Below are 12484 nucleotides of genomic sequence, written 5' to 3'. Positions count from 1 at the left end.
CCACACATGGCAAATAATTAGCCAAGGTTTTCTTCCAGATAGAAACTTTAAGGGTTTTTAGATTTTTTTTCTTCAATTACTTAACTGTGAATGTATACAATAACTCTTGGAATTACAATACTGCATTTAGTTACAGTTGCATTGCCAGGTTTTATGTAATTACCCTCCCCAACCACATTTTTTTTACATTTGGTAGAGGGTGACCTACAGATGACCCCTCTCCACAGACAAACTGGCTCGTATACTTGACTGTTTGCAGCCAACCCTGCCCTGGTTGGCACTTCCACTGGCCTCCACTCACTCCAATATGATGTCAGACCTGGCAACCCTCAGCTGCTCACAACTCAGTCCTCTAAAGATTCAATCAATGAGAAGTGTCATGACCTTTTCTCTCCTCCTCTCACTCACAATTTGTCCATCTAAAACATCCTTTAGATCCATCTTCCACTCTCTCTCTCTCTGGTATTCATCACATTTTCTGCCCCATAAAGGCCTTTCAGTGAGTCCGAGAATCCCATCAGTTGGTAACACACCGTGGCCATAGGCCACACAGGAAGCTGCTTTTGATTCGTGTTGGAGTATTCTGAGCTTTTTGGAAAACTGTCAAACACTTTGAACACAGTTCTGCTGCTGGAGAACAAAAGGACAGCTTAAACTAAACACAGAACGCACTGAAACCACAGCAAATTACTTCATTATGTTTACAGCACAAATATAATCAGGTAATAAGATTGTGCAGCAATACTGCAATACAGAGTATAGGGTGGGCAAAAGTAGAAAAAAAAAATCTCATGTATTGGTTCAAGTTTTTAGTTTAAAGAACTGATCTTGATAAGTCTTATATAAAATCAGATGAGTTTTGTAGACATGTACCTTGTGCAATTACATATATATATATATATATATATATATATATATATATATATGCAGAACATTAGGATAGAAACCTGTTAACTGACTAACAAAATGTTAAAAACTTTTATTTCTGCCTTCATGTTTTCCGTAACTGTTTCAAAACAGTAATACATAAGTCAGTCTGTTCCTTTGCAAGAACCTTGTTTAAAATTTCAGCACAATGAAAAAAATATTATTTTATTTTGATGCAGAGATAAAGCATTTATTATAACTGCATAAACTTGCAATTGTATTCTTTGAAATCTTCTGTACCTTAACATGGATACTGTAGGTCATGAATTCCATCAGTTCCCCCAGACCCAATTTGTTCAATTTTTTTAGAAATATTTTAAAAAAAAAAAGTACCTTTAAAAAGAAAATTACTCTTATTTTTTAAAACACTGCTTTAAGGCTGAATTGTTTACCTTCAGGGGGGGAAAAACAAAAACAGAAGTGATGCTACAAATTATCCATTTATAAAAAGTCTGAGAACCAGATTTAAACTCTCATTCATAAAAATTCATAAAATCTTGGAGATAAAGCCATTCAACTTTTATTAATGTAGCCTAAAGCATCAAACTGAATGTGTTTTTATGCATGTTTGCTCTATTCTACTATATACTGGTCATTCATAAACAATGTGTGTTTCTTTAAGATGTAAATAAAAGTCAAATATATATTTTAATGGGACAAATAAATGAAAATAAAAGTTCTTACTGAGTTGAGGTCCAAGCTGGTCTTCACCCATTCCTTCGCATCATTGTATTCTTCCATCAGTCCCATAATGTAGAGCGTGTCCAGTGAGTCAATGATCGACGCTCCCCTCAGGCCACCTACAAGATAAACACAGGCAGAAACATTTTAGACCTAATGAGAACACAAATCCCTGCAATCACATACTCAAAACATTTTAAAAGACAAAAAAACAACCAGTGCAATAACTTGCAACAAACATTCAAAACTCTTTTGGTTCATAATGAGTGGGCTTTAACATATATTTGTTAGTTTTTCTTAAGCCATTTTAAAATTTCAAATGTTTGACAAAGCCTGAAAAAGTTTTCATCCTGTGGAATCACTCCTTTCCAGATCTCTTTACCACTTTTACGACTATACAACATTTAATTTAAATAATTAACCTTTACTGTTTTTTATTGTTTAGTTATGTTTATGTCTTCATCGTGGGTTGGTGGGAAACTAAATTTCGATTGCTTCGTATGCCTTGAACATGTGAAGGAATTGACAATAAAGCTGACTTTTTAACATTTATGAGGATAAAAATACAAATAAAGCAACTAATAATTTATATCATTCTATTTTACATTGTAGGAGCAAATACAGACTCTTTTCTCAGTGCAATCCATTGATCCTAAGATATTCCAGTCACTAATTCTAGAGGCTTTTACTTTTAGGTAACCTACACAATTTGGTTTTTTTGTAAAATTTTCAAAAGTATTCAAGATTCACAAAAAAAATACAAATGTTAACAAAGTGAAAACCTATGAATATAAACAAATCCAGAAGGTTTAATGTTTTTGGTGCAAATAAAACCTGTCTGCAAGTGTGATAAAAAAAAAAATAAAAAAAATTTTGGCATATAATTCCCCCACGTGCCGAGCTGCTGTCATCTCTGCAGTGACGCTGAATGATAACATGAAAACGACTTTGTGGAGCATTCTCTCCCTGAGATTATAAAGAATCCACTGAACAGCATCAGTCACAGTGACACAAAAGTCAAGTCATTTAGGAATCACCAGCAGAGCAGAAGAAAGAAATGACACACCGATTGTTTCGAGCATTTAGCAGCTGGTTCTGGATTACAGAGCTGAGGTGTTTCCATCTTTGATACTTGTATAAAATCTGTTCATGTATGTTAACAGCTTCTGCGTACATGTGTCTGCAAGCCTGTCGTTATGAATCTCATTTAAAACTATTAGTTTCTTTTCTCAAACTGAATGAGAAGTGCTAAGAGGTGTTTATTCCATCCTGGCAGCCTTGCTCTGCCTAGTTTTATTCTCCTATGACCAAATAATATGCAAATGTGGCTGAAACTCACAGAGACAGCTTGGCACAAAGGAAAAAAAATAATCATTATCCTTAATGAATTACTGTAAAAGAGTTGAAGGGCAAATTATGGTTTGGAAGTTTAATAACAAGAAACTAACTAAATAGACTGAATCAAACTGCTCAGAGGCTCCAACTGTAGATTTAGAGAAGCAACAGAGTCGACACTGACCTGGTTAATTGAAAGAGGTGATGAAAAACTTTTATGCTCATCCCCAAGATGAGCTCAGCCTACGTTACATGGCTGGATTGAAGTGATGCAACCATTCTGCAACCTGGCGCTTCAAAGACTTTAGCTTTTATCAAGAACTACTGTATTTTTTAAAACTTGCTGAATATGTAAATGGTAACCATACCTTTGGGCAACAAAACCCAAATCCGATAAATCACAAGTCTCTTGAAATTTTCCCACGATCCAACTCCCTGTTGTCTTTATTAGTTTGTTTCATTTGAAGATGCTATTGTATACAGAAACTGGTATGCTCATCAGGTTCAAGATAAAAATAAAATTTCCAATTGACCTCATAAAACCATAACATAAAGACCAGGTTTACTGACAAACAATAAGGACAAAAATAATTATGTTTTTATTTCAAGGAGTAGGATCGGAACAAGAATCAGGACATATTGCAATAAAAATAAATTGTTTTATCCATAAAATTAGGCATGTACAACTTTAGAAAAACAACATACAGTATTCTATATTATACTGTATCATTAGTTAAATGAATCTATGCCAAAATTGAGAAGCCATGTAGAAAAAAAAGCAGACCCCGCCTCATAATGGAACCATATTCAGCAGCAATAACTTAAAGTCATGCAGGAGATGATTAATTCATCAGATTCTCACACTGTTGAGGAGGAATTTTGACTCTCCCAATTTCAGCACAGTGCTTATGTTCACCATCTGCAGGCATTTCTAGACACAACTCTCCCTAAAGGTTCCACCACAGCAAAATTCGACTAGACTGAACCTTTACTGCGACATATCAAAGGCTCGTCGAGTTCCACTCTGCGCATGTGAGACAAACTGTCATTGCACTGCCCAAACAATTAGAAATAACAGGCTTCAGAGCACAGCAGTGCCATTTTCAGTTTGATCTGAAAAGGCTGAAAGTAAGTAAAACTGCAGTATTAGTGCTACTTCTGTTACAGTAACACCATACTAAACATAGCGGCCTCGCACAGTTACCTTTGCAGAACTGTATAAGCTATTGTGAACCACATATTCACACTTTTTGAACATCCATCTGTTTGCCTCATGAAACATCATCTAATAAGAGAGCAGTCCTACCCCTAAGGTAATCTACATAACTGTGGAGGACCATCTGCTGAGGTTGTAGAGCACTGTGTTGTGTAGGGGTCTAAATGTTCATATGTCATATTAAAAAAATGCATCTATTAATAATGCATATGAAGAATACCATGCATATTTCCCCTTGCAGATTCTTTTTCTTCTTTGTTATTGTTGAAGCAGTGCAGGTCTGATTTTGACTTTGTTTATTGAGCAGCCTTATCTCCACATTCAATGACAAGTAGTGAAAGTGACAACTGAGGGGATGGGTGCAATCAGATATCTAATGTCCTCTGGTTATCCCAGACCACAAGTAGCTCTCTGTAGCTCGAGGCAAAACCGGGGAGTGTGGAAAATTCCTTTTGAAAACAGCACCAAAGCTGGGAAGATTGATTGACTCTGAGGATACAGGGAGCAGATCAATCCATCATAGTGCACTCCTTCAATTTCCATGTTCTTAGACCCTATTTCTTCCTGTAGTCGTGTGCTAAAAATAGAAAAACCCTGAGGGATCCTCTGAAGACAAAGCCAATAAGGGGTGCCATTTTGTTTTTTTATTAAGACTGATATACGAGCACACACAAATACTCTTAAATGTAATAGAAATCAGTGAAGTCATGCATCCTAAAATTCTCCATACTGCTTCCTATCTGAAGCTATGCATGACTAAAAACATACAGGAGTGTAAACACAAGTAATACAATCAACTCAGCCTGTTCTTGTAAAAGAATCACGTAAAAATGTTTATCTACAACCAGAATTTTATTTTATAATGTGCTTTCTGGTTTTGTTAATTACCATCATGTCACATAGTTGGTCAAGAGCCTCTTGAATCTCATTTGAATACATGAACCCTTTTTGCATAATTTTCAGGTGGATGTCACTCATCTGCATCAAGCAAGATGAATTAAAATTGCAAACAAAATCTGTGATTGGAGGTTTATAAGGCAGAAAGGGAATAAGAATAATTAAAATTCAAACAAAGAAACATGTTTGAATTTCATAACCCCCACCTGAACCACCTACAGGAGCATCATGTCTGCATATTCAGTTTTTATTTGTATTTTTCTTTATTTTATCTTTTTTGTTTTGTTTTTGTTTTTCTTTTATGTCACAAACCTGAAGGCTGAGGTATTGTCTAGTCATGACAGCACTCAGCTGGTCTTCATATCAAGTTTAAAGTATTAGGTATTAGGCAGTGCAGGTAAGTGGAGGTGGTCTCCCATTTTCTTTTTTTTGTTTGTTTGTTACAAAAACTTTAAGGGTTTAATTTTTTCCCCAAGAAATAAATCAATGCAGCAACTATATACTATAAATCTATTGCATAATATATTATATAACATATTGTTTCCCAGCCCCCTTTCTAGTGCACCGATACTTTCAAGACTTTGCTACACATATTAAAATGAAAGCATGTTTTTGTAATGAAACAACAGCATATTTATGTTGTTTAAGCATTAAAGATTAGACATACATATGGAAAAAGTACAAACCATAAGGAATGTTTCTGTGCATATGAACTATAGAAAAGCCAGGAACATGGAGAGCCATTAGAAAGACACTGGCTGGTGGATGTCCATTCATCATAGCTGTCAAAGTCCAGTCAGAGAGGTTATATTCGACGGCCTGGGCCCATATGATCAATTACTTGCTGAAGTTGGTTTGTTTCATGGCATTACTGCCTTTACCCTCTTTTTTTCCCCTGGCAGCATGAGTACGCACACACACAAAGTTATTTAATTTCTCAGGAGGTGATTCGGAGGCAACGTTTCTGCTCTTATTTTATTTAGCCAGCACGAATCTGCATCACATGCTTACAAAGCACACACCATTTCTGAAATGAAATCCAATGTTCATCGTAAAATCTTCTAACTCCATATATTAAAAGCCCAATAACTTTAAGTTGAAAAGAAAAATCAGATTTCAAAGACGGAATGTTTTAATGCATCCGGGAAGGATCAGGGTATTTTTTATTATTTTAACTGCACACTCCAGCACGAACTTGATTGAATAAAACATTAAAGATTAGGTCAATATGTAAGCCACGCTAGTAACGTCATCAAAGTGAATCTAATTGATGCAGACGCTGGGATTCACACTAATTATGCAGCACTGTTACCAGTAGCTGCCAGCATCCAATTATCAATCACAAGGCCATTCAGTATCTTGTTAGCACTAATGCTACCTGCCACCACAGTCAGCTGATATGTCCGTATGATGTGAACAAAATCTAATTGTTTGTTATTCAAGACGTAGACTTAGCACTGCACATAAAGTGCACTAAGAAGGGGAGTCTGTAGGTCAGCAGACGTTTGATGGCAGGCACCAACTGTGGGTGAGAAGAAAGCAGATTTAGAGGCAGCAGGATTAAGTAGGGTTACTGAGCAGAACACAAGAGAGGTTGTGAGAGACGGTGACTGAGATACGTCATGTCCGACAGTAAAGACGGGCTTTCATGAGAGTCGAATACCAACTGTGTGCTTTATTCTCCTTGAAGATGTTAGATTTGCTAAAAAAAGAATAAAATATGAAAAAGAGGACATGGATATCAGCTGGATATTTTTAAAATAGACATTTTCTTTCAACATCAGTGATATTTTTTTTTCATGTGCAGAGATGAACTTTCCCCACTTTTATCGATTGTGAAAACAGAAATGTGTGTTTTTGTTTGCTTTTCATATTGATCAACAGAGTTTTATTTCCAAAAGTCAGCATTTGAGACAAATTTCTCACTTTTTAAACATTATCCAAGTACACCTCTTAAATGCAAAGCAGAAATACCAAAGTTGCTTTTGTAGCCTTAAAGGCAAAAATTAAAATAAAATTACTTTTTGTAAAATTCATAGGGTGGGAGTGGGTTGTTACTTTGAAATGTTTTTTAAAGACTGTTTTGCTTCTAAAGTCTTGGACAAAAGAGTTATTTTTAAAGTGACGGTTTCACCAACCTTGTTGGTTTTCTGAACTAATGCAGCCTTGACCATTCTGGTTAGGTCACAAAAGAAATACCTTTTATTAACCCATTATTCACAGAAGATGTCAGTAAATAATATAAGAAAGCGACTGAGTGTTATTCAAATATGATAAATCAATATTTAATATGCAGCATCCCTCAAAAAATCTACCTTTTCTAAAAGACAAAGATAAGCATTTCCAATCCAAAACTATTTTGTCAATTTGCCTTTGACATTTAAAATCAGTTAAAACATTCGACACATCAAAACCTTTGAGTGGATGAGCCTCCAATGTCAGAAGTTTGTCAAAATATTTAACATCCTGTGGATTTTGGACAACAGTAAAACCTGCACAATGTGGTTAAAACTACAAAAGTTGTTTGATTTTTGCAGGTTTTAACGATACAACAAAATTATTTATAATAAAGGGTCATGCTATGATATTTCAAGTCTGTAACACAACAAAGAGCATGGAACAACATTACTTCATGAATGAATATATGAGGGGAATTATGATTATAATGTGAGTCCAGCCCAGTTAGAGGTTAGTGGACCACTGCTAATTGATCTGTTGAGCTTCCTGATTGCTTTCATTATGGTCATGCAGCCATCAGTACAAACACAAGGTTTGAACAAAGTTAAATCAATTATCGGGGTCTCATTAAGCAGGTTTTCTAGGTTTTGGTTCCACTACATCAGAAGGAGGCCAAGCAGCTGAAAACAGCAGCCTACCATGCAGAAAATACAGAAACTGCAGCTGAGAGTGAGCTTTCAGTCCTAAAATATTTACTTATACAGAATATTTTTCATTGTGTTTGAATGAGAATATTTATTACTACTGTTGTACTGACTGTTGTTGAAATTTTTTTAAAAAAGGTTTTATTGTTTGGTTCTTATTCACTTTGCCGTCAACCCTGATTTGCCTATCTTTATTTGCAGCAGGTTTGCGTTTCCAGGCATTCTGATAAATCAAAGAATATCTGACTGAAAGGCCCAAAGGGGTTTGGTTACCACCCAAAGATAAGAAACCAGAAACAGACAGTGCCACCATCAAATAGACAGTGTCCTGCAGCGAGTTCAACCAGGTTTCCACAAAGGTTGGGGCGCCGTTTAAAATGGAAATACAGACAGAATACAAGGCCTGGTAAATCCTATGAATACTAAAAACTAATTGTATACAACAACAACAAAATGTTGACTGCTGAAACTGAGAATTTCTTCTTTTTTTAATATTATTAACTTATTATTGAAAAAAACATTGAAAGTTAAAAGTCCTAAAACCTTTTAAAAGTACTATTTTTTTTTCCAAAGTTTAAACCTAATCACAACATGCTGTAACCAGAAAGAAATCATGAAGGACACAACTGGAAACAAATTTAAAAGAGCATAAAAAAAACAAAATGTGTCTTATTCCATTATTTAAATAACAGTAAACTATTAATAGTAAATTATTTTACAAAGATTTCCAACTTATTTGAAAGCAGGACCATGATACGTAGCTTTTACTTGCAGATCCCATCCTACCCTCGGTACAAGATCTAAGTCTGAGAGACAAATCCCACTGATTAATGTTGTAAAGACTACTGGTTAGTTACTTCTCAGAACAAGCGGGGCAAACATGGGGCTAATTGTGCCTCTTCAACTGAATCCTCAATTTCAAATCAGCTCTGTAGAATTTGTTCTCTTCAGACTGGACAAATAGTCTCTGACACATGTTTACATAGTTACACGGTTATTCATCCTCTGAGAAAATACAGTCTCATTAATAAAATCAGTGTTTTCTGCCATTTAGATAGCTTTGGTTAAAAACACAGTTTTGAACTCTTGTTTCTATATTTTTATAAAAATGCATATTTAAAGGGCATCTTGAAGAATAGAGGGCGGCCACAGAGACAGTTGTATTTGTTTACCGAGTCGCATTGTTTAATTTATAAGGCTACAGAAAGATGTCCCAGCTTCAAGGAGAATGCACAGCTGAAGAGGGTCTGAGACACTGATGTAGCACCACTGTTCACACAGATGCGGTGAAAGATGAAGTAGGTGGGTGGGAGGTTTGGAAAACAGCACAGCCCTCTCAGACAAGCTGCTGCATCACCGACATGTAACGTGTTATCAGCTCATGCTCAATCTAAACATCTGGACTGAAGAATCATATTTTTGTTCATTAGTGGGGGAGATTTCTTTTCCCCCCACTAATGAAGTTTTTAATGACATTGAATAATATATGGAGCCGTTTGTCCTTACCCAGAAGAACTAGTTTATACTTTACTTTTTAAATTGTATTTATTTTTCCTGCTTTCTTGCTTGATTCTTTAGTGAAAACGAATAATGAATTAAACTGTGTTTTTATATGAAAAGAACAAAAGCTACAACAAAGTCGGTAATGTGTGTCCAGAAATATAAGTGAAATCCCTCCTTGTTTTGTTAATACACCTATGAGTGTCTTGCTGCCATGGTTACAAAATCCATGCATACAAATCGTCTGCTTAGCATCTGTTTAGTTTATTACAGCAACTAAAACACTCCAGTAGCCTCACTACACAAAAGGTTACCAAGAATGGACCACAATGACAAAATTGGGAACATCCAATCATGAGTTCACCCCATGTAATTTTACACAGCCTCCCTAAATTTCCCCTCAGTGTCTCCACTTTCACCATTATGGTAATCACTCAGTTAAACTACCCAGCAGAGGAGCCTGCATCTGCTGCTGCTTTGAGCCTCTTAGAGGAGTTTTTGGCAAGATACAAGACGAGACGAAGAATTGCTCTAGCAAGAGATATTTATGCCAAATCCAAAATAAATTTGATCAATTGTGAAGCCTGCAGAGGAGGAGACTTCTGATCCAAAGGCTTCCGTTACAACCATGGGCAGCAGTAGTTTTTTTTGCTGTTTTGTTTTATTTTCGAATAAGACCCATGCACCTTTGCAGCAATAACTACAATCCTGTGATATCAAACCACATCTAATATGTTCAGAGAAGTTTTGTCTAAAGCTATGTAAACTTCTGTAAAATCATCTTTGAGAAGACAAATCACACCTGGCTCTTGCATCCATTGCAGTCAGCCTTTTACACTGCCAACTGGAGTATTTTATTTTAATATATTGATGTCAAAAACACTCAGATACCAGGGTCACTTTGATCATAATAAAAATTTAAAAAATATTTGGAAGAACATAACGTAAACCTGACAAGCAGTCGAGAACTGGTTATCAATGAAACATGCACATTTTGTTGTGAACCAATCAGAGCTCATATCTGAATTAACAGTGTTTCAGTGGCAACATGCAAAAAAACTGAATGAATGAATAAACTGTTTGATAAAATCACAACGTGTTTCAGTCAGTACCACTATAAAATGATAAGTGTCAGCAACTGACAGAGACAAGAAAATTGGCATAAACTATCTTGCAAAAATCAGACAAGTTGACCTGCCAACATCTCTAACAAAATACCATCCAGTTGTTCGTTTCTTGTTCATATATTTCCAGCCAGACGAAACCTAATGCTAACATTTCATAAAGGTATACAGCTGGCATAGATATGAAAAATCTATATAAAAGTTCAACTACAATTCAGTATTGGTTTTACTTTTATCTGTTGAGACTCAAGAATGTAATAACAAAAAAAACAAAAAAAAAAACATGTTAAATGGGACATCTGTACAGGCTTCAGCTAAACACTATCCCTAACTGCAGAGTTCCTCCTAATATCAATCATCCCCACACATTGCTGAATGTTTACTGTGCAGCTTCAAATTAGGTTTAAACCTGGCACAACTGGCTGTTAGAAGAACAAATAATAAACTTTAGAGGTGCTAAAGATTAAGTAGCCAATCAGCACACTCTCACACAACTTAATCAAATCACAAACACAAAATGCACACCGTCCAGACATGATTAGTGAGGCTCCAGACTTCAAGCTGCACACACGTCAATCTAATTGCAGCAATTTAATTTGCCACTCTGGGAGAGCGTGGCGTGTCAGTGCAACAGCCCTGTCTGATATGACAGCCGCTCAGATGAGATTACACACCGCATACAGTGTTATCGAACCCCTCTCCTCCAACTTCTCCAAAAAGCCTGTCGTGGATTGATCAACAGTCACTGCAACACAGTGGGAGAGGAGGGATCATACATCTGATGCTCTGTCAACCTACAAAACCTGATTGCTGATGACATCCAAAGCTAGAGGCTCAGATTAGGCAGCTAATAGACACTCCGCTCAAAATATGGGCAAGTTGTAATTTTATTCAATGTATAGTATATAGGAGTAATTACATTTTTAGGGGTCTGGAGGTTTTGTGATGATTAAAAGCCAACTTGCAACCTTTAATGGGATTTTCCTGTAGATTCAAAACACACCAATGCCTTTATAATGCACACCACAGTCCATCTTATTTGAATAGAGCTTTCTATCTCACTAGCTGCACACTGAAAAATGTGCAGCCAAACCTACTTAGGAAAGGTGAAATAACCTGTTGACAAAGAGCACCTGTCAACTGGAAAAATTATATCGGCCTTCTTAAAAGAGCAGCAGCTCTGCTTCGTTTCTGCAATGCTGCAGTCGTTTGAAAGCCCAGAAGAACCTGGAACCACATCATATGTGTTTACAACCTGCATCTAAAATTGATTTATGAATGTCTGCTTCAAGTAGTCTATCTAGTTTATATTAGGCAGCAAAAATGCACAGACACTGAAAGTAAAACTTAAATAATTTGAATAATATTTTAATCAGGTAAAACAAAGTGGTAAAAACATGAATTATTTCTCATTTTTTAAAGTGATTTGTAATAAATCTATCCAGAAACCACCACCAAGAAGCACTGTCTGCTTCTTGCTTACCAGAAGTTTTACACTCAAATACAAAAAGCAGCTAATTTCTAACATTTCTTATGAGACTGTGGGATGAAATATTTTATCTCCTTCATTTATTTTTCATGTCAAACTGTTCCGTTTCCAAATTGTTATGAGCTTTTAACATCATACAACCACCCCAATCCTACCATTGTTTATGTAGTGTCGTGCTTCCAGCCCTCGCAGCTGACTAGACCAGAAGAAGAAATGATGTTACGTAGCTTTATGTATTCATTCTGCCACCATCTTTAACTGATTCTTCTAAGTCAGAAGTCACAAAACAGAGCCTGACCTTCAAATTGCATTTGAAAAGTATTTTAGCTGCTACTCCGATAGAGCAGGATGACACAGGGAAGAAGAGAGTGTGGAACTATGAGATTGTGTGCGAACAAGCTTGAGAAACACTAAAGGCTGCAGAGGTCGATAT

The 12484-nt window shown here is 36.0% G+C and overlaps 1 protein-coding gene across 2 annotated transcripts in view; it reads right to left on the bottom strand.

Moving 5' to 3' along the window:
* LOC108240356 (mannosyl-oligosaccharide 1,2-alpha-mannosidase IA) overlaps positions 1-12484 on the bottom strand; it is a 168263-nt gene that overhangs the window by 67313 nt on the left and 88466 nt on the right. For both annotated transcript variants that reach the window (XM_017423754.3, XM_017423755.3), the window contains exon 3: positions 1612-1727. In XM_017423754.3, the coding sequence (XP_017279243.1) occupies positions 1612-1727 (116 nt within the window). The remainder of the gene's footprint in view (positions 1-1611; positions 1728-12484) is intronic.

This window comes from Kryptolebias marmoratus, linkage group LG16 (assembly GCF_001649575.2).
Source record: "Kryptolebias marmoratus isolate JLee-2015 linkage group LG16, ASM164957v2, whole genome shotgun sequence".
In the NCBI taxonomy this organism is placed as follows: Eukaryota; Metazoa; Chordata; class Actinopteri; order Cyprinodontiformes; family Rivulidae; genus Kryptolebias; species Kryptolebias marmoratus.
This window is presented reverse-complemented; position numbering and strand designations above follow the sequence as displayed.